The sequence below is a fragment of the Pipistrellus hanaki genome, assembly GCF_964339955.1.
Source record: "Pipistrellus hanaki genome assembly, chromosome: 6".
Taxonomy (NCBI): domain Eukaryota; kingdom Metazoa; phylum Chordata; class Mammalia; order Chiroptera; family Vespertilionidae; genus Pipistrellus; species Pipistrellus hanaki.
The window spans coordinates 60,281,754-60,303,129 of NC_140508.1; the positions used below are offsets into that span (position 1 = coordinate 60,281,754).

A 21,376-nucleotide genomic window follows, 5' to 3' on the forward strand; every position below is an offset into this window, starting at 1 on the left:
ATCTCAGATCCACTTGCTGTCCCTAAATGTGCATTAGGCCCTTCTTTGTCCTCTGTTGGAAGATGTATTTGATGGTCCCCAGCAGCAGAGAGCTAATCCTGCCTGGGGACTAATCCTCCAGTTTAATTTCCTGTTATTTCCTGACTCTCTGGAGGCCACACAATCAGTCTTGTCTGTCAGTCTTGCCCATCGCTTCCAGAGGAGGCCAGGCGAAGGCAACACAGTATTAGGTTTAGTGGGGACATTTGCATTATGAGTTAGTTCTGTTGTCCTTAAAATATAGCATCGTCCTTGATCTGAAAATATAATATATATTGATTTTGATAACTCAGGAGAAATGCAAAAAAAGTGTATAAAGAAAAACATGAAATCACCCATAATTCTACTAGTAAAAGATTTCCAAGTTTTTAGTAATCATAATTACTAATGGGCTATACAATATTGTATTAACTGTTTTCCATGAAATCAGGAACGCATGTGCATAATGGTTTTCTTTCCAACATTATGGCAATTTTCACATACAGTGAAGCTTAAGGAATTTTATAGCAAACACCTGTATACTCACCACCTACATTCCATATTAACATTTTACTGTATTTGATCTATCTTGTATCTATTGTCCATCCACCTATCTATTAACCCATCTTATTTTTTTGATACATTGAAAATAAATTTTAGACACCAATTCACTTTTCCCTAAATACACATTGTTAACTAGAGCTTAATTTTTTGTATACTTTTTAAAAGTCAATTTATATATACTGAAATATGCAGATCTTAGATTTACTAAGTTTTGACAGATGTGTGCATAAATTTTAATAGCATGATAATGCACTCTATTATTTAGAACAATGTGAAAAATTAAATTAGAAGGTTTAAGGGATGTGACAGCAGATTATTATGAAATAGTTGCACAAGTAATTCAGAATTTTTCCCGATGTTCTTTTGTTTGAAATATAAACAAACAAAAGTACAAAGTATTTTCTCATGTTACATGCACCTGAGGAAATGGGTTTTTCTGAAAGGGGACAACGTTTTCTCATACATATACACACTTTTACGTAGATATTGTATTTTGGCTTTGCTTTGTTTTTCAAAGTACTTCTCTTTTGTATTATTTCATTAGACTAAGAAAATAATTTGCCTATCTTGATGACTGGTATATTTCTTTCCCATAGACCAGTGGGAGCCAGAAACATTATTTTTAAAAATAATCTTCAGTTCTGACAGGCAAATGGCATATACATTTCTACCAATTTTCAACTGACAGTTCAATGGGCACTTATTGTCACCTACTAAGTAAGTCAGAAGAGACTTTTGAAGTGTGCATTCCAATTTCGTATTTCATATAATGCTTGGTGGTGTTGCTAAGTGCCTGCGTGGATGTGTATACTAAGAGCTGGGATTCCTGCCCTGGCTGGATGGTTCAGTTGGTTAGAGTGTTGTCCCATTTACTGAAAGGTCACAGGTTCAATTTTCAGTCATGGCACATACCTAGGTTGTGGGTTTGATCCCTGGTCAGGGTGTGTACAGAAGACAACCAATAGGTTTCTCTCTCACATCAATATTTCTCCCTTCTCTCTCCCCCTTCCTTTCTCTCTAAAAAAAACAATAAAAACATCCTCACATGAGGACTAAAAAGAGAAAAAAAAAAGGCCAAGACTGGTTTGGCTCAGTGGATAGAGCATCGGCCTTTGAACTGAAAGGTCCCGGGTTCGATTCTGGTCAGGGGCATGTACCTTGGTTGCGGGCACATTCCCAGTAGGGGAGTTTGCAGGTGGCAGCTGATGGATGTCTGTCTCTCATCAATGTTTCTAAGTCTTTATCCCTCTACCTTCCTTTCTGTAAAAAATCAATAAAATATATATTTTTTTAAAAAAGAGTTGAGTTTCCAATTTGGGAGAAGGACATATTTTTGGTGCAATTATCATTATGGTCTTGCAGTGGTCCTGATTTTCCATTTTTCTGTTTGCATACGAAGGATCACCTACAGCTTTACTTTGTCATCTTCCGTTTCATTTATTTTACCATGTTTGGTTGAGGTTACTGTGTTATAGCACGTTTTAGCCAGCAATTTTTCAATCATTAGGCCTCAAGATACATATCTCTAAGGTTTAAACTGAGCCAAGAAAAGCAAATGTGCAGCGACCTGTCATTTTTTTATCATCATGTTCTTTCCCGGGAGCAGGTGCCGCCTGACAGGCTGGCTGTGCGGTCTGGTCTGTTCCAGGTGGGCCCCGTGGCCTGGACAGTGTGGCCGTGGCCTTCTCCAGCCGAAGTGTCTCAGTATCATTTCCCTCCACGTCTCCTCACTTACTTTGTGGTATTTTGTCTCTGCTAATAGTTTTATATCTTTCCCAAATAAGGACTTCTGCTGTCTGCAGCTCAGACCTTTCAGAAATAATCAGAGTGCCAACAAGCACTTCCCGGCCATGAGGTATCCTGTGAGCAGAGCAATTTGTAGCCATTCCTAGAATAGCTCTTTGTGCTTTTTTCTCTAAAGAAAGGAGAGACTGTTTGGATGAGAAAACTCAGCAATCTGGGGCTTAGAAACCTTAAGAAAACAAAAAAGAAAAACAGCCCAAATAAGGAGACTGGGCGGCGGGAGGCTCGGAGGCAGCTCTTAGGTTGGTGGCTGTGACCAGGAGTGAGAGCTAGAGTCGGGGACAGGTTGGTGCCCCATCTCCGAGTCTGGGGCACCTTGAAACACTACCTAATGTCTGCTGTGTTTTCTTGTCTGTGATAATAGTATATGCGTCTCAGGGTCTCGTGAGAATTAAATTAGGTTAGTTGTATAAAGAAAGAGCTTAGCAAGTGCCCAACAAAATGGTAGTTGATAATATCACATTATCCTCCCAAACAGGGCCAGAGCAAGGGTTCTCTCATATATATGTTTTAAATTGATCTCCGAGACGAAGGGAAAGGGAGAGACAGAAACATCAATGATAAGAGAGAATCGTTGATTGGCTGCCAGTTGCACGCCCCCTACTAGGGACCTAGCCCCCAACCTGGGCATGTGCCCTCGACTGGAATCAAACCCAGGACCCTCAGTCCTCAGGCTGATGCTCTATCCTCTGAGCCAAACTGGCTAGGGCAGTTTCCCTTCCCTTTATGGCCAGGGAGGGTTTTCCATGGAATCCGAGGGGGTTATGTGTATTGGGCCCTGCAGTGTAACTGGTGCCGCTGGTTTCCGGGGGGTGCTGTGTGATTGCATGGCGTGAAGGGAACCCGTCTCCCTGAGAGCTGTTTTAGGGCAGGTGAAGAGGAAGACAGGGCATGAGGCATCTTCCAGCCAAGACCTGGTGCTTCTAGTTGAAGGGGAAGCTGATCGCTTTTACTCTTTACATTCTGCATCACTCAAGTGAGAACTTGAGTGAGTAGAAGAAGCTTGGTAACTTCCTCCTAAAGGGAAGAAGACCTGTGAACTGTCATTTTCTTATTCTGACTTCAGAACTTTGTGTTATAAATCAGCCCCCCAAAAACCCAGACTACTTTCTGAATAATGAGATTCTGTGAGAATTTTGAAAATCACCTGCCTACATCTCTTCCCTCTTTTCCATATAGACTCATAATGTATAGCATTCTAATTTATATTTGCCTTCTTTTACTACCAATTTAAAGTGTTAAAGCCCCAAAAGCTTCTCTCTGAAGACACTTTAGCCATGAGAGCCTGTTCGTTTTTCTGAAATTGCTTAGAAGTAACTGGCTAACTTAAAATAGGAAACATTAAGAATTGATATGGAAGTCCAAATAATTGCCTAACTTCATATTTTATTTAATCATATCCAGTGCTCAGCAAATGCATCAGTCTTGGATGGGTTCAATTTGGATTCACAAACCCAATTTTCCCCCCTTTTTCATAGGAATTTGGAGTTGATTTTCTGGCAGTTGAACAGACTAAAAAGAAAGTAGAATTAAACAGCAGGCACACCCTATTCTGGGTTGCATTTATTTGATAGTCTACATTTTCCCCTTTCCCTTAATTGTTTCTTGGAGAAGACTATTCACTAGAATTTTGCGTCATCCAGAGGAATGAACTGGCCACAAATAATGCTCATACAGATCAGCTGCTGTGGCTCAATGGTTGAGCGTCGACCTATGCACCAAGAGGTCACGGTTCAATTCCCGCTCAGGGCACATACCCAGGTTGTGGGGTTGGGGACCTTGGTCCCCAGTCGGGGGTGTGCAGAAGGCAGCCAATCAGTGATTATCTCATTACTGATGTTTCTATCTTCCTCTTCCCTCTCCCTTCCTCTCTCTGAAATCAATACAAAATATATATAGATCTTTTTTTTTTTAAATGATGCTCATACAAATCATTTTATAGCCAGAGTTCCTTGGCCCATATGCAGGTGAGCCAGGGAGGAGACTGCACACCAGGGGAGGGACTTCACCATTGCTTGGAACATGGAGAGGGAGCCATATGCCAGGGGCCTGCAGTGCAATGGGGCACCTGGCCAGTTTCTTCAACCCTTAGGGAGCCTCTTGGTCCTTTTAAAGAGCCGTGTATGTCTGGGTAATACCTCAAGGTGCAGGCTAGTGAACACAATTTCTAATTGTGGTAAAAAAGCTCAACAACTCGGCACAGAACCTCTGACGAAGCTCCGCTGCAATCCGGCACAGGAGATGGGTGCTCGCCTCTCCCCTCTCCTCCTTAAAGCACAAATGTCCGTATCCTGGTTACTTTTGTTTTGTTTGCTTGCAAGAGAAATAGTAGTTAGTGTGGATAACTTGCAGACTATGCAAATCCACAAAAACAAAAATTAAAATCCCCTGTAATTCTGTCACCTGAAGATGATTGCTATTTACATTGTGATACAATTTCTATGGCCTCCTTTTCTAACAAACATATATAATACGTACATATATTTATATTTTATTAGCTGCACACTGAAGCCACAAAATACATGCTGTTTGTAACCTATTTTTCTATAGGGAATCGTCAGAAGTGTTCATCTCACTCAGCTCATTCAAATCAAAGAAACTCCTTCACTGCAGCGTGAATAATCCTGGAAAACCTACTTATTAAGAAGGGAAAACTCAAGCCCTTCTTAAGATTTGCTTCATTTAACCCATCAGAGGAGACACACCCACACACACCCACACACACCCTTTGTAACCAGGGAGCGCTCACTCACATGCTGATCCTATAACCATCTCATCCATTCACTCAATCACACACACACACACACACACACACACACACACACACACACGACCCTGGCCTCCTAAAGGTCCAGGGAAACTAGAATTTTGTTTCTTTTATATGATAGAGAATCACTGATTGGCTGCCTCCTGCACACACATCCCAACTAGGAATTGAGCCCACAACCCAGGCCTGTGCCCTTGACTGGAATGGAACCCAGGACCCTTCAGAACATAGGCCTATGCTCTATCCACATAGGCCAATGCTCTATCCACTAGACCGGCTAGGGCTAGGATTTTGTTTCTTTTTCTTTTTTTTCTTTTTAAATATATTTTATTGATTTTTTACAGAGAGGAAGGGAGAGGGATTGAGAGTTAGAAACCTCGATGAAAGAGAAACATCAACCAGCTGCCTCCTGCACACCCCCTATTGGGGATGTGCCCACAACCAATGTACATGCCCTTGACCACAATCGAACCTGGGACCTTCCAGTCTGCAGACCGACATTCTATCCACTGAGCCAAACTGGTTTTGGCAGAATTTTGTTTCTTAACACTAAAATTCGTCCAATAAATGGCATGGCCTAGTCTTCTGAGGATGAGACACTTAAAATGTAAACAGAGCTGAGTTAATTAACTGAAGGCTGACAGTTATGTGAGTGACGTGCATCCGAGCCTCCTGTCCCAGCTGTTTGGGTGTGTGGGCTGCAGCAAAGGAATGAGGCAGAGCGGGCGCTGAGTGCACCCACCTTCAGAGGAGCAGGTGCTCGCCTCAGTGAGGGCGAAGCTGCAGAGGGGAGGGGCAGCGCCCAGGGAGAGTGTCCTCTGTCACAGTTTGCCAGCGTCTGAGTGACAGCCACAATCTGAACTTTCCAAGCGGCTTTCTTCCGCCTTTCTCAGGATTGCATGAATTCTTTCAGGTCTCAAATTCCTCTTCTCGCGCTTCTACCCCTCATACTTTACTGGGCAGGAAATGTCTGCCTCCCTGTTACTCCATTTCAGACCCCCCTGGGCCCTTGTATGTATACTTGTGTTTATATTTCAGACACACTTCTTGCCCATAGCAGGCAATGGTGCACTGTAGTGTATGTAAAAGTAGGCAAGACCCAGTCCACCGAAGGACACTTACTGGTGGCCAAGGACACATCACAAATGACTATATTTGGTACTCTCTTAGATCTTTAAGATTTAGGTTTAATCATCAATTGGGGCTTGTTCGTGGAGAATGTTGCAACCTAGATTAGGTTTTCTCTGAAAACAAGAGCCACCCTTCTCTCTCTCTCTCTCTCTCTCTCTCTCTCTCTCTCTCTCTCTCTGACCATTTACTTTTAGGCATTCAGGAAACATCAAATAATTTTGATATGAGTCCAAACAAAACATAATTAGGAAATAAGGCAGCCCCAGACATATTATATATCTATTTTTAAAACTTCCTACCGTTTCCTCTTCTTGTCTCCCCTCCACTGGTACAAATTACCTAAGTCACCTTCCTTTTTCATGAAACTGAGTAATTGAGGAACACCCGAAATATAATAATTAGGATTTAAAGCCTTTTAGAATTCAAAGACCTCACCAACCTATTTACTGCATTGAAATGTTGACTCTAAATGGTCTCTTGATTTCAGTGGGGAAAGAAGAGCCCTGTCCTTGTGTGTCCCCGACCAGTTTGGATGGTGCCCACCCTGGGCAGGTCCCCCCCCCACCCCCTCCACTCCCTCCCTCCCCATGACCCCTTCTTAACAGAATGTTGTTTGGATCTATTTCAGAGTTCCCTGAAAAGAAGAGGCAGTCGGGAAACATACAAAGAAAAGAAAACCCTTACCCAGGTAAGCAGAGGTTTTGTTCTCATGTTACATCTCTTCAGGAGGCAATCACACCCCATGTTGAATTTTCTTTAAAAAATGTTAGCGTCACCTTTAAGATATTCAAAGAAACATTATCTGGCAATAAATGTGGACTCATTCAAAACCTCCATGGGTGAAGCTTTTCTTTCCAAACCGACGGCTCCTCCCTTTTTGGGTCTTGCACCCATAGCTGGTGATTCCTTCAAGAAAGAGGAGAACAGAATGGCTTTGTGTGAGACGTAAGCTGGTGCCGTACAGGGCTCTGGCAGTACCCATAACTGGTTAAAAAGTCATCCACACGGTCACATAGTACAGCTACTGTGCTATTCACAAAGTCCTTCACAAGGCACTGTTAGGAGCATTGTTTATATATATATATGTGCAAGTTGAACAGAATCCTAAATTGTCCTAAATGAACCTAAAATGTTCCTGCCAAAGGATGGTAAAAGCATAGCCCTTTCTATGTACATGGTACGTATGTATTCTTCCGAACTTTCCTGGCTTTCCTGAATACTTGCTTTACTGGATTCCTCTCTTCCTCTTTTATAAAATCACTGCTAGTATTAAGTGTTGGAGGGAACAAAGGTATTATTGGGATATCAGCTCCCTGAGCTCTCAGAGCAAGTGGTAATCAGAGAGAGGCAGTAGCTAAGAGCTCCGCTGACCCGCCCCTGTGAATTCCACACGGATTCCTTTGGTTTCTCCAGTCTCCACACTGATCCCCAGAGTGCCCTTCCAAGGGGGCCAGGCCGTGTGAACAGCAGGGATGCCAAAGGTGAACTGTTCTCTTCTACCATCTCTACGCCCCCATCTTGGCTTTGCCATTCACTGATGCCAGGGAAATTGGCATCTGTAGTCCCACTGCTGTGTGTTGAGCCCTCCTGGGCTTCGAGGATGTTTCAGCTTGCTGGCTCTTGACCAGGGAAGATCTTTTCCTTGAAAGGGTAGCTGTTGACCCCATTCTGGAAGGGGCAGCATGGTATTGCCTGCCCCTGTGGGTCCATCGGGCTGAGGACAGCCGAGCTGCCCCTCGGGAGTGTGTGAGAAGCCCTGGGCACTGGGCGTGTGTTCGGCCCCCCCAGCCTGCAGTGTCATTGAGAAAGGAGTTTCTGTCCGGCAGAGTGGTGGAGCCGAGCGCCTTGGGAACTGCAGGTCTGCAACCAAAACCCAAAGGAAACCGGCACCCCGGCGCAAGGTAGGAATGCGAGCAGCCAGCGCGTGGGGTGCTGGCTACACATCAGACTTGCAAGCCAAAGAATATACACCTGTAGTGATATATTTTTGCTGCTTGGCAAGGCCTTTCCATCTGGTGGTGGTGCTGCTGCTGGTGCTGGTGGTGGTGGTCCTCTGTGTGTCCTGCCCCCATGCCATGCTTGCCTTCTCTGCTTGCACAGGGACAGTGTCGTGTGGAAAGTTCGACTCAACCTTCTGCTTTCATACTGCATTCCAGGGCTATCTGATAAACTCTTGAAACCAGAGCTTGATATCCTTCAGTTTAGGATTCAGCCTAGACCCTTCCCCCGAAGATTTTGGCAGGGTTTAGAAGTCTGTGGTTACAAAATAAGATGGCTAGCCAGCCTCATGCTTTAGCTGAGGCTGTGATTCTCTATCTCATCAGAAGGAGTGACTTCCTGCCCCCAGAACAGGCTGAGCCCAGCACCCCGGCCTCCCCTCCTCATGCCGGCCCTAGATGGTACCGCACCTTCTCCAGCCACCTCAATAGAGTGGGAAAGTCTGACCCTTTCGTTAAATGCACACACTGCCTTGACTTCAAAGATTGCTCTTTCAAAAATGGCTGCAGTCTTGGTGGCAGGCCTCATCGTGCATGGGTGTTGAGTAGAGATGACAGCATGCTTTAATTATGTGTCACATTCCTGCTGTGTGTGTAGTTCTTCCTTTAAGGAACAAGAAGACTTTTGGGATATTTTTTCAATTGGACATCATTAGGGTATGTCATGTAATCCTGCTTCTTTAACTGACCGGGGTTTAGGTCAAGGAGACAGAGGAGAATGGTTCTGGTTTCTAGTCAGACTTGTGGGGGGGAGGCAGATGGAAAGGGATGGTGCAAGGTTCAAGGTTTCCGGAAATCAAGGCAATTTGAGGGCTTCATCATATTTTTCTACTCTAAGTATTTATAGCCAAGTGTTTCAGAATCCTTGTGCAACGCCTGGTTCCCTGTGCCTCTCAGAGATCTTATCCATTTCCTCAATTTCTTAGCTCCACTTTTGGGGAGCACTCTCAGCAGAGATCTGAGATCTGGGTTTGAGACAGAAGCTCCCAGAGCTGAGCAGGTAACTCTGCCCCTCATTTACCCTTTTCCAACCCGTTCTTCCCTATCAAGGTCTCACCAGTTGCAAGCTTCCATGGAAGAAAGGTTAGAGCATTGGTTACAGTAGGTGGTCTTGTCCATCGCTGGGTCTGCCCAGGCTTGAGGTTGGCAGAGGTTGGAGTTCCCTTGTGGCTGGCGACATTGTTTTCCATGATCTCTGCTGCCATCCTCATGCAGAAGGTGACTTTTCTGTTCCCTGGTGGAGATAGGATCACTTAGGAGATTTTGGACGAAGGATAAACACTGGCTATCAAGTTAATGATGGGGCTAAGGGCATTATCTTGTCTTGTCCCACACTTTTCACTCGTATGCTAATCAATTTACAAAGGTTTGGTTTATCCTTCTCCATTGACTTCTTGGGAATCTAGGTTTAGTAATAAATTGAAAAGGTACTTTTGCTTGTTTTACTTTAGAAAGTTTTATGAAGCTGGGTCATTTAAAAGTAAAATGTCAATTTCTGGTGCATAGTAGGTACTCAGTATGTACTGGAAGGATGAGTGGATCAACAAATACGTATACTTTCCCCTTCGTATTAGGATAGATTACAATATGTCTTTTACAGCCCATCTATTCAATTAGGCCCTTTAAAAATATGTGCATCACTATCCCAGCAGTGTTAATAACATATTTTGCTTACTGTGAGTGGGCAGACAGCTTCATTTCCCAGTTAGTCATAGAAGCCTTTTTTATGTCCCCTTAATCCCCCAAAACTAAATCCTTAATGGGATGAGTTCTTAGAACACGAAGACCATTCTCTGTTCCCAATGGTATTTATATATATTACTCTTTATATATATTTATATTTATATATATTTATATTTATATATATTACAGAGTGGGGGAAGGGTGGGGAGTAAAGTTACTGGCTCCTTCCCCTATTATTAATTGTGTTTCAGACAGAGAGAAAGTTAATTTCAGGGTGCTAGAGTATGGAGATTTATCATATATATACAAACCACTTTGCTGTACATTATTCCATTTAACCTTCAAAACGACCTTGTGTCTGAGCGAGGATCCTGCTTTAGACAAAGGGAGATGGGTTCACCAGGGCTGTGTCTGTGATCAGCCCATGGTACCAGGGACAGAAGGGGCAGAAGTGGTGGAACTCAGAGCAGCATGTTTGAACCCAGGGGAGGCAGGACTGGCTTGTCCTCTGCTAGGAGGGTGACAGGGGGAGCATGTCCTTCAGAAGATGCACAGACAGCACCTGGGCCTACTTTCCACGCAGCACTGGCTCACAGCTGGCCTTAGGTTTTTTCCTCCAGTCGGCCCTGTCACGTCACTCCCTATCCCCAATAGATTTGTGGGACAGGGAAGAGGTGGGTGGGTGGAGGGATGAAAGTTGGGGGGTCACCAAGGGAAATCTTTCCATATCTTTCTGACTAGTAGTGAGAGGTGGCAAAAATGGCAGAGTGAGAGTGAAAGCTGTGTCAACTCTACCACGTGAGCACACACTCAAAGAGTTCATTCTCCCCAGAGGATTTAGTTCCAGATATTAGTTTGATGACGTCCCTGCCCCTGAGCTGATAGGGTTTGCCTACCCTCCAACATGCTGTTGAGTGTCTCCTTTGCTGAAAGTTTGTCCCCATGACAGCCTTTGAAACTTCTGATAGCCAATCACAGAGGAATGACTCCTGAAAGTGGTCATTGCTCCCACTGAAAGTGATAGAAAACCTTTGCACAACCCTGAACCAGAATTCATGTCACTTTCCGGCTTTGAGACCTGCACTGTGAAGGCAGAGTCTGCTCTCCACTTGGCCAAATAGTGCCCTTTTGACCTCAGCCAAGCAGTGTGACCTCAGCCGAGCAGTGTGGCATTTAAGAGAGAGAGTCTGTTTTGGTGATCCTAGGCAGCCTCTGGTATTCCAGTAATAACTACATCTCGGGTTTTGAAACACTTAACCTCCTTGCCTTGGGTTTCTAAGTTTACTTTCCTGCTGCGTTATAGCAACTAAAGGGAGCGGAACATAACCCCGGGCTCTGAAGTTGCACTTGCATGGCGGAAGGTTGTGAGTAACCCAGGGGCTGAGGTTTGCAGTAACCACTTCATACTAACTGTCAGAGCTTGGTACTTACCCCACACCTCGACTCCCAAAGCACCCTCATGCCTGTCATCTCATCATTCTGTGCTCACATCATCCTTGGGATACACTGGGGTCAGGGAGACCTGGGGAGCGGGGAGGGGCATTGCCGTGTCTCAGGTTCTCAGCATGTCAGTGGAAAGCCTGGCCGTGATTTGGGGTCACCTGGCCTCCCCGCTCCTAGTAACACCTGTGGGTCGATGCCCACTTTGGATGAGGGAGGTCTGCACCATGGAGGAAGCGAGTGGCCGCAGGTGGAAGTGGCTGCGGAAGCCTGTGTGCCTTGCGCCAGACTTGACGAGGGGTTCTCTCTCCCGCTGATGCTGGTGGCGGGTCAGGCTGGGCCACAAGGTAACGCGGGATCACCGCATCCACCGGCAGGTGTTGAGTTTCATCTCATCTTCTCCTCACGCATCGCCTGTATGACGGTTTTCATGTGCACGTGTTTTCCAAACTAATCGTTTGGTTTCTTTTGTGTCTGGGACCACGCCGCGGACGTTGGGAAGGCCCCAGCTTCCCCTCGGCTTTGTTTTGGCCCCTTCTCCCGTAACCTGACGCACTGACAGAAAGATCGGTGTTTTGTTTTTGTGGGTGCGTGCTGGGGGGCGAGGTGCGAGGGAAACCATCAAAAACACGAACATTTGGTATTTTCAAATAACCCTTCTCCTGGGCTGTTCTTTCCTGGCAGGATGACAGTGCCGATTTGAAATGCCAGCTTCAGTTTGCCAAAGAGGAAGGCTCCCTGATGCGCAAAAAGATGGCCAAGCTGGGCAAGGAGAAGGACGAGCTGGAGCAGGAGCTCCAGAAGTACAAGGCCCTCTACGGCGACGTGGACAGCCCCCTGCCCACCGGGGAGGCCGGCGGGCCGCCCAGCACCAGGGAGGCAGAGCTGAAGCTGCGGCTGAAGTTGGTGGAGGAAGAAGCCAACATCTTGGGCCGGAAGATCGTGGAGCTGGAAGTGGAGAACCGAGGCCTCAAAGCGGAGATGGAGGACCTGCGAGGCCAGTATGAGCGCGAGGGCCCGGGCCGGGACCACCTCCCCAGCATTCCTACCTCACCCTTCGGCGGCGGCGACTCCCTGGAGTCCTCCACGGAGCTCCGACGACACCTGCAGTTCGTGGAGGAGGAGGCGGAGCTGCTCCGAAGGTCCATATCCGAGATCGAAGACCACAACCGCCAGCTGACCCACGAGCTGAGCAAGTTCAAGTTCGAACCGCGCCCGGAGCCCGGGTGGCTGGCGGACGGCGGAGGCAAGGGCGTGAACGGAGGGGCTCCCCTGCAGGAAGAGCTGAAGTCCGCCCGGCTGCAGATCAGCGAGCTGAGCGGGAAGGTCCTGAAGCTGCAGTACGAGAACCGGGTGCTGCTGTCCAACGTCCAGCGCTACGACCTGGCCGCCCACCTGGGCCTGCGCGCCCCGAGCCCCCGGGACAGCGACGCCGACAGCGACACCGCCAAGAAGGAGAGCGACGGGGAGGAAGGCCGCCTGCCCCAGCCCCGGCGGGAGGGCCCCATCGGCGGGGAGAGCGACTCGGAAGAGGTGCTGGAGAAGACATCCGGCTTCAGCAGCGGGAAGCCCTCGGAGGCCGGCGAGCTGTGCCCGGCGGAGGTGCTGAGGGCCCGGGAGGACTCCGAGTGCCTGGTGAGCATCAAGCACGAGGCCGAGCGGCTGGAGCGGACCATGGAGAGCCTCATCACGGACACCAACGGCTTTGTGGACGACGCGGCCTCGCCGGGGCCCGGTGCTCAGGGGGAGGGGGACAGGAAGGGGCCCCAGCTGCTGGGGACCATCAATGCCAGGATGAAGACTTTCCGGAAGGAGCTCCAGAGCTTCCTGGAGCAGGTGAACCGGCTCGGGGACGATGTGAGGGAGCGCCTGGAAGGCCTGTCCCCCTTGCCCCACCTCACAGAGTCCTCCAGCTTCCTCTCCACCGTGACCTCCGTGTCCCGGGACTCCCCCATCGGGAACCTGGGGAAGGAGCTGGTCCCAGACTTGCAGGTAAGGGGGCTCCTGGCTCTGCCTCCCTGCTCGGTTTTGCTCTTCCTCCTCCTTGCTGGCCTTGCTGCACTTGAACTCATTCTGCTCACGGCTGCTTGGTTATGATTTTCAAGCCTGCATTGTACTAAAGCCTCAAGTGTCAACCAAATCCTTTCTATTGGTTGGGTTTCTTTTTTTTCTTTTTTTAAGTTCTCTTTTATTCCCTTGTTTCTTTTTTCCTTTTTCCTCTCTTATTTTTAACTGCGCCGTTGCTCTTGGCTTAGAGGTCCTCCCTCATGGCACCAGGCTAATCCCAATGGAAGCGATAGGGATCGAAGCAGTCTTTCTCACTTTTTTTTTTGGTGTCTCAAACGACCAGCTGTCCTGATGAAGAAGCTAAGAGGAGTTTTTAAGACAAAAGTGCAAACTCATCTCACAGTCAGGATAATTAGCACACTCGCTCAGGAGCAAGTCTCATTGCCAAAGGGGACAGTTCTGAAAGGCCCCAGGCACCCAGGCCCACCCACTCCCACTGGAAGATGAGCCAGAGTGGGGAGAGGAGCCCGGCTCTGAGAGAAGGATGGTGGTGACGGAAAGTCTCGCTGCCGGCTTGCTCCCGCTGCCCTCCCTGAGCTGAGGGTGAGGGCCAAGCGGAGCAGCCCTCCCAGGACTGCTTTCCTATGCGTCGCCCTGGGGTGCATGACCCAGCTGCCACCCCGGATCATGGCTTTGACTGCTCGACCACAGCGAGGAAGGAGGAGCCTTGCTTCCGTATCCTTCGTGGGTAGCGTGCTTGCGGTGGCGTCTGTGATTCATGCATCCCCATTGCATGCGCCTCATAACCGGTGTTTTGCATTCTCCCTCCCCTCCCCCTTTGCTTTCCAGATCTTTCAGCCCATCGTTTTGCTCATCCTCATCTTGGTTCTGTTCTCGTCGCTCTCTCATGCCACTGTTTATAAGTTGGTTTTCCTGTCCGTGCTTTTCTTCGCCTGGTAGTGTTCTCAGTCGTCCGCCTTACCCATCTTTGTTTTCTTTATCTTCCTTCCCCACCCTATCCTACCCTCACCCTCTTTGTCCTTTGTTTTTTATTTAAAATTTAAAAAAACAACAACCACCAAATCCCTCCATGCGCCTCACAGTCCAAACTGAGAGAGCAGACGGAGTGGCAGCTGGGCCAGGAGCGAGGGGACGAGCGGGAGCACCTGCCCCTCCGAGCCACGCGGGAGCTGCACCGCCGAGCCGACGGGGACGCCCGGAGCTGCCGGCCCGGAGGCCAGAGCTGCTTCAGTCTAGAGGTCAGCAAGCTGGCTGGTCCCACCGGCCACCCCCTTCCCTGCCCTCCCACCCTTCCCTTGCTGTGCGGTTGGCTACCCAGCATTTCCTGTGAGTCCAAGGCCCTTAGCGAGCACGGTAGGAAAAGATGGAATCAGGAGGACGTCACTAGGAGCCAACCCGCTGCCTGCCTCTGGAATTGGAGGGTCTGCACAGGCTGAATGCAGGGAGCTGCCAGCACCCCTGGCCAGGCAGGCACGGTCCCACTCGTACACCCGTGTCTCCAGGGCCCATGGGTGCCTGGAAATTTAAATATTTTTTTATTGATTTTTTACAGAGAGGAAGAGAGAGAGAGATAGAGATTTTTTTTTAGCTGCCTCTTGCACACCCACTACCAGGGATGTGCCCGCAACCAACGTACATGCCCTTGACCGGAATCAAACCTGGGACCTTTCAGTCCGCAGGCCGACGCTCTATCCACTGAGCCAAACCGGTTTCGGCTGTGCCTGGAAATTTAGCAAGACGTGGGAGACTGATGGTTAAATGGCTTCTTGTCACATGGGAAAGAAAACTGGGATAACGCCATGCACTATTTTTGCCACTCTGGAGAAACCCCCCCCCCCCCCCCCCATGTCTCACGCGTCCCTAGTTTCTGGTGACGGCGGTCTGGCCAGTAGCAGAGTCTAGGAGTGCACTCCTGACTGGACTCTTCAGCCTGCTCTGTTGTTGCCATAGTAACGCCTTGTCAACAAAGTCCTGAGCCACCACAGAGACTCCATTCCATGAAACAGTTGTCAGTGGTCCTGTCAGCAAAAGCTCCTCCGTGCAAGTAATTCCACCCAGGACCAGAAGACAGGTGTCTCTGAGGAGTCCCTGGCTCCGATACTGCTGGTCACGGCAGGGCATTGCAGGGTTAGAAGCATAGTACACCAAGCATAGGAAATATCTGGATAAAGAGTCTTAATTTATTATTCCCAGTGGGGGTGTAACCACTCAGCTCTGAGGCACCTTAGTGGCTTCCAGAGGGCAGAGTAGGGAGCAGCAGGGGCGGGAGCCTCACACCTGGATGCAAACAGGAGCTCCCTCCACAAGAAGGGCAGGCATTTGACTAAGAAATGAAGAGGCCCTGGGGGTGGGGCGCTTGGGCCTTTTGCTCAGCTTGCAGCTAATGCCTTGGTTAGGCTGTGAGTTCCCCTGTCAGAGGTAGGCGGGTGGGGCAGCTGGCTCACCCAGACAGGAGTTCACATAGCTCCAGTCTGTGAGAGAGTATGTCACATTTCTACCCTCGTGGGTAGGGCACGCGGTAATACGAAAACCTTCTCCAAACAGCTTCAGTAAAACAAAAACCGTTTTTGAAACAGCCTTTGTAGTCCACCACCTTACATTACTTTGGCAGAGGCCAGGCTCGCCCAAAGGTGGCATCCAAGACCATGCCCAAGGAGAGAGAAGTAACTGTGGACCACACAGAGGGGTTACAAGGAGAGTTCTTCATGCCACTGGCCAAGCACATGGCAGTGCCGGCTCCCGGACAACAAGCTGAATCCCTGCGTGCCATGTGGGGCTGCTGTGTGCCACCCCAGAGCAGCAGTGCCGGGTTGTCCCAGTCTGGAGCTCTCAGTGCCCAGCATACGCATTTGTGACTTTTAAAGATGTCTTCTGGGCACAGGCTCTGGACATGGAATTGGACATGAATTACGGCAGAGCAACTTTAGTGTGTTCTCATTCCAGATTTGCAGGTCAGCTGTTCCTAGGTTTTATACCAAAAGTAAAACAGAACACTACATATTTGGGTTTCCCCCCAAAAGATAGATTTAGTGATTGGTGTGTCTTGTAACTCTATGGGACTTTCACAGTAAAACCCTTTGATCAACCCGTGCCCCACGCAGGGTCTTCATCTGGAATACTGGTTGCTTGGACACTAGCAGACTCACAATACATTTCAAATGAATGGAATGATCCGCCTCCAAGGCAGAAAACTCAGGAAGACACGTGCCCCAGCTCTCAGTTCCCCTGAGCACAGTGATGTCTAGCAGGGCCGCCATGCTGTGCTGGAATCACCCCTGGCCCGGGCATCCGGGCTCCGGGCCCTCGCCGCTCTGTGTGCATCCCTAGCCCTGTTTCTCAGGCAAGGGTCAGCCTCTGTTTTCTCATCTATAAAATGGCCCTGCCTGCTTCATGTGGTTATATGGGGATGATTCTCAGTGCCGGTGAGCTATTGCCTGAACAAGTACACTAAAAAGTGCTAAATGCCATCTAAGCATCAGGTGTGATTCATCATAAGGAGAGGGATTATGTCCCGCCGTCGAAGACTATAGGCGGGAAGGGGTGTCGCAGCTGCCCTGGTCACGGGACCAATTTTCTCTGCCCCTGTAGCCCTTTGTCCCTCGTTACTGGCTGTTCCCGGGCCCTGTACAGAAGCACAGCTCTGGCTGGACGTGGCCGCCCTGGTCTCTCTGATACACTGTTTGCGGAGAACTGCAGCCGTCTTCCCGGGGCTGCCATAGTTCCAGCCTGTTAGTGAAGCTCTGATCAAGGGTGCTATCATGCCAGGCCACTGAGACGTCGTCCTGTTGCTTGCCACACACACACACGCACACACACACACACACACACGCACACACGCACTGCATAGCTTCAAAAACCAGCAACTATCTGAGAGAGAGAGAGAGAGCTCCCTCCACATGAGGAAGAGAGAAATACTTTATTGAATAAAACTGAATGCTCTAAAAAGGCAAACCTCCAGAAGGAGACTAGCCGAGTTAGTTGGTGCCACATGGCAAGGCTGGATCGCCAAACAACGTTGCACAGAAGGGAATGTCTGACTCCCTCAGGAGGAGAATGAGGAAAACGAGGCCTGAGTGGAGCGGCTGGCCATTCAGCTCCCAGGGGCACGGTGGTAGGACTGGGTCTAAAACAGTCTGCTCAGGCCCTGTCAGTCCTGTCCCCCCGCTGCTGCCCAGGACTGCAGGTCCTGGCAGCCCTGACCTCCCCTTGGCCCCGGGGCCCAGACACACCAACAAGAGCTCCATTTTCTGGGGCATGTTTCTGAACACAGATCACCCAGGTGATTAACTGCATGGCCAGTGATGTTACCAAGATGTGTTTCTACTTTTTGAACATCTCTCTGGTTTTCTTTAATTTTATGTATTTTAACGAGAACATGAAGAAGGAGGAGGAGGAGGAGAAGGAGGGAGGGGAGGAGGAGGAGGAGGAGAAGGAGGAGGGAGGGGAGGAGGAGGAGGAGGAGGAGGAGGAGGGGGAGGAGGAGGAGGAGGAAGAGGAGGAGGAGGAGGAGGAGAAGAAGAAGAAGAAGAAGAAGAAGAAGAAGAAGAAGACGACGACGACGACTCATAGTGAAAGGCAGTGTCTAGACAGCATCCCTAGAAGGGAAAATGGTAGAAGAAGAAGAAGAAGGAGGAGGAGGAGGAGGAGGAGGAGGAGGAGGGGGGGGGGGGGGGGGAGGAGGGAGAGGGGGAGGGGGAGGAGGAGGAGGAGGGGGAGGAGGAGGAGGAGGAGGAGGGGGAGGAGGGGGAGGAGGAGGAGGAGACTCATAGTGAAAGGCAGTGTCTAGGCAGCATCCCTAGACGGGAAAATGGTCTGAACGCAAAGTTTAACACCCTTTGTGGAGACATTTTTATTCACTAAGGCATTTTGCACAGAAGAGAAAACCCAGTTATGCATGCAAGCATATCATATTTAAAAATACATTTTAAAGATAAAACATATTCCAGGACCACTTTGGTAGCTCCATAGCTTTTTCTTTTATTTTGAGGAGCCAAATATCCACCCTCGTGGAGTCTGGGCCTGGAGTTCTCTGTCCCTCGGGTGATGTCACCTGACAGACAGCTTCATTTGGTCTTTGAATATTACATTGGGTTTGAATATTACATTGGGTTGAAACGGTACAGCAGACAGTTCTAGAAAGCACTCCTAAGAGCCTTTCAATGGAAACATCCGGAATGCAGTGCTTACAACTGCTTTCCTCTGAGGCCAAGATGGAAAGGGTACCCAGGCCCCCATCAGGGCAGCTGACTGACTCCTGTTTGAAGACTCTCGGGAACCGGGGGAGAGGCCAGCACAGGGCTTTCCTCCAGAAGGAGGCCAAGACGGAGGCAGCGTGCACCCACCCGTGGCAGTGTATTCCCTCCTACGTTCCCTTTGGAATTACCACTAATCACCTGCATAAGCCAACCTCTATGGCGTCCGAACTTCCCCCAGCTCTTTGCCTTCGTGCCTCGGGGAAGGGATGGAGCCTTATAGGACGCCTCGTATCAGTGGCTTAGAAGAAGAAACAACTTTCTGACTTTCAGCTGAAGTTTCTCCAGTTCCATCTGCAAAATACCTCTTAGGATTTCCGCCTGATAGGTTTGCCTGTTTAGGGAAAGGGGGAAAAGGTAAGTTCTTATTCTGGGAAATTCAGATGTTTGGGGCAGGTTAAATTATTACTTGTACTAATGGTACCAGTAGTACCAGCAGCAGCAATAACAACAAAAGGAGAAAAGTAAAAAAAAAAATCTACATTCTTACATGGTGGCATTTTAGCAGATAACCAATCTGTGAGGGAAGACTGCTACTCAGATGGCTCTCATAACAAGTCCAGGAAGGGAATGGCATATCCACGCCCTGCCCTCTTACAACAGTCCTGGGCAGAGGAAGCCGAACTCGGAATCTGTTAACACCCAATGACCCATTAGTGCAAACACACAAAATTCAACTGGTTAAAAAAATAAAATTAAAAAAAAGGATTTCAAACAAACAGTATTCCTGTTGTCTGTTTGTCTCCGTAGACGGTGGCAAGATTCTCACACCTGGCACCAGGTTCTTCCCTGACTCTGCCCCGCGTGAGAGATTTCCATCAGTTGAGAGAGAGCAATGTATAGAATCTGTGGTTTGGAATGTGCAGGGTGCCTTAAAAATAGTTCTCCATGAGGAGGAGCCCAGCACGGGCACTGGTCAGATGTCAGATATAAATGAAACCGAGCCTGTGCCCTGAGGATTGGGTTTCAGAAATCTCAAAGGGCTCTCTTCCCCCAGCTCCCCCTTCATCCTTTAATCGGCAAAGCGCACGGAGCATTTGTGATCACTTATGCCTCAGCTGTGCCCTACCAGCCACGGTAAAATGATGTGTGCTGGTTTGATGCCAAGCATGTGTACACATTTGTTGACCTCATCTACTGCTTTGGGGAGAAGCAGCAACAAAACTGGCCGGAGCAAAATTGGAACTCACCAGAATATGAAGTCACGGTGAGAGAGGTGGAACAGAGTTCTGGTTACAGTAGTATTGTTAGGTGAGAGCATTGTTAATGCCCTCATGGAAAGCATCTTTTTTTTTTCTTTTTTTTTTAGAATGAGGTAGTGCAGTTATCTTAGGTGTGGGAGGTAATCTGCAAGCCCCTTTCTCTGAAGATGTCCAGGAAATTGGCTGTGTAGGTGGGTGTAGGGAAAAGCATGGCCAGGGGTTCAGAACATGCACAGGGAGGGTGGTTGTGATGTGGAGATGAACAAGCCTCCACGGCCTCTGAACCAAGTAGGGGTGGTGTGTGTTCACATAAGCGGCCTTCACAGGCATGTCAAGGTGGATTCGTTCGATGTGTAATCACAGTCCTAGGTAAGTGGGCCAAGGATGGGTTTAGAATCAAGTCTTGGGGAGCCTGGTCGTGAAGGGAGTTATTTCTTTTCTGTGTGTTAGGTGAAAATGTTCTTCTGATGTGCGCGGCTGTGAGCGGTTGTGTTGCGTAGGCTAGTTCTGGACAAATACTGTGCCAGAGCCTGTTTGCGTTTTGTTTTTGTAACACTGGGGTGACGGCATCCCGTCTGGGAGGCTTAGCTGTCGTAGTTTTGTATTCTGTCAGCAAAAATGAACAGTGCAGAAAAGTAAGGCTTCTAACAGAGGACTTAAAGGTTTCTGTTGTTCACCAGTCTCTGTAGATGCCACGGGAGCCGCTGTAGGTAAACCAGATGCCCCCGAGAAGCAGGCCTCCACAGGGTGTGCAGACACAGGGACGGCTTGTCGAACAATGCCTGGAGTATGAAACTCATGTTTGTTTAAACTAAAAATGGTTTATATAATTATTTATTAAGATTAAAGCAGAAACTATATATATATATATATATATATATATATATATATATATATATATTTTTTTTTTTTTTTTTTTTTTTTTTTTTTCCCTTAAGAGATAAGTTTAATTAGGGGTGCCCATTTTAACATCTATTATGGAGCTTTGAGCTAATACCAACTGTGTTAGAGCATGGAGGATTTTTACATTTTTAAAGGTATAGAGTAATATGTCCCAGAGCACCGGGGGTAACTTGAGAAGCCAACTGGGCAAAACACCTAAAGAGCCAGACAGGAAGCCCCAGGAGGGCTGGATCTGGGGCAGCTTTACTTCCTGCTATGCCCCTAGTAGAGTGCCTAGCACGATAGGTGCTTAATAAAGATTTATTGAAGAAAATGCTGCATACCATATAAAATGTCCTTTAACATATATAGCTGAATTCCCAAGGAAGTTTAAAAAAAAAAAAAAAAAAAAAAAAAAAACCTTCAAGGGTTGCAATTGATTTCAGAATTGAAAACCAGAGAAGTGTCTGGCTTTTGGGTGAGATGAGTGGAAAGTTGCCAGAATTCTTACCCAGAGTATTGGGTTTTAATAGCTCTACGAGGACAGGAGACAGGGCCTTGGGCCCAATACAGGCAGAGAAAGACATGAACCAGGACCCTCGAAGGGCT

General features: G+C 48.2%; 1 protein-coding gene across 2 annotated transcripts in view; it reads left to right on the forward strand.

Moving 5' to 3' along the window:
- Positions 1 to 21,376, forward strand: part of MTCL1 (microtubule crosslinking factor 1) — a 113,812-nt gene that overhangs the window by 52,522 nt on the left and 39,914 nt on the right. For both annotated transcript variants that reach the window (XM_084887749.1, XM_084887750.1), the window contains exons 4-6: positions 6,912 to 6,971; positions 12,088 to 13,395; positions 14,514 to 14,669. In XM_084887749.1, the coding sequence (XP_084743875.1) occupies positions 6,912 to 6,971; positions 12,088 to 13,395; positions 14,514 to 14,669 (1,524 nt within the window). The remainder of the gene's footprint in view (positions 1 to 6,911; positions 6,972 to 12,087; positions 13,396 to 14,513; positions 14,670 to 21,376) is intronic.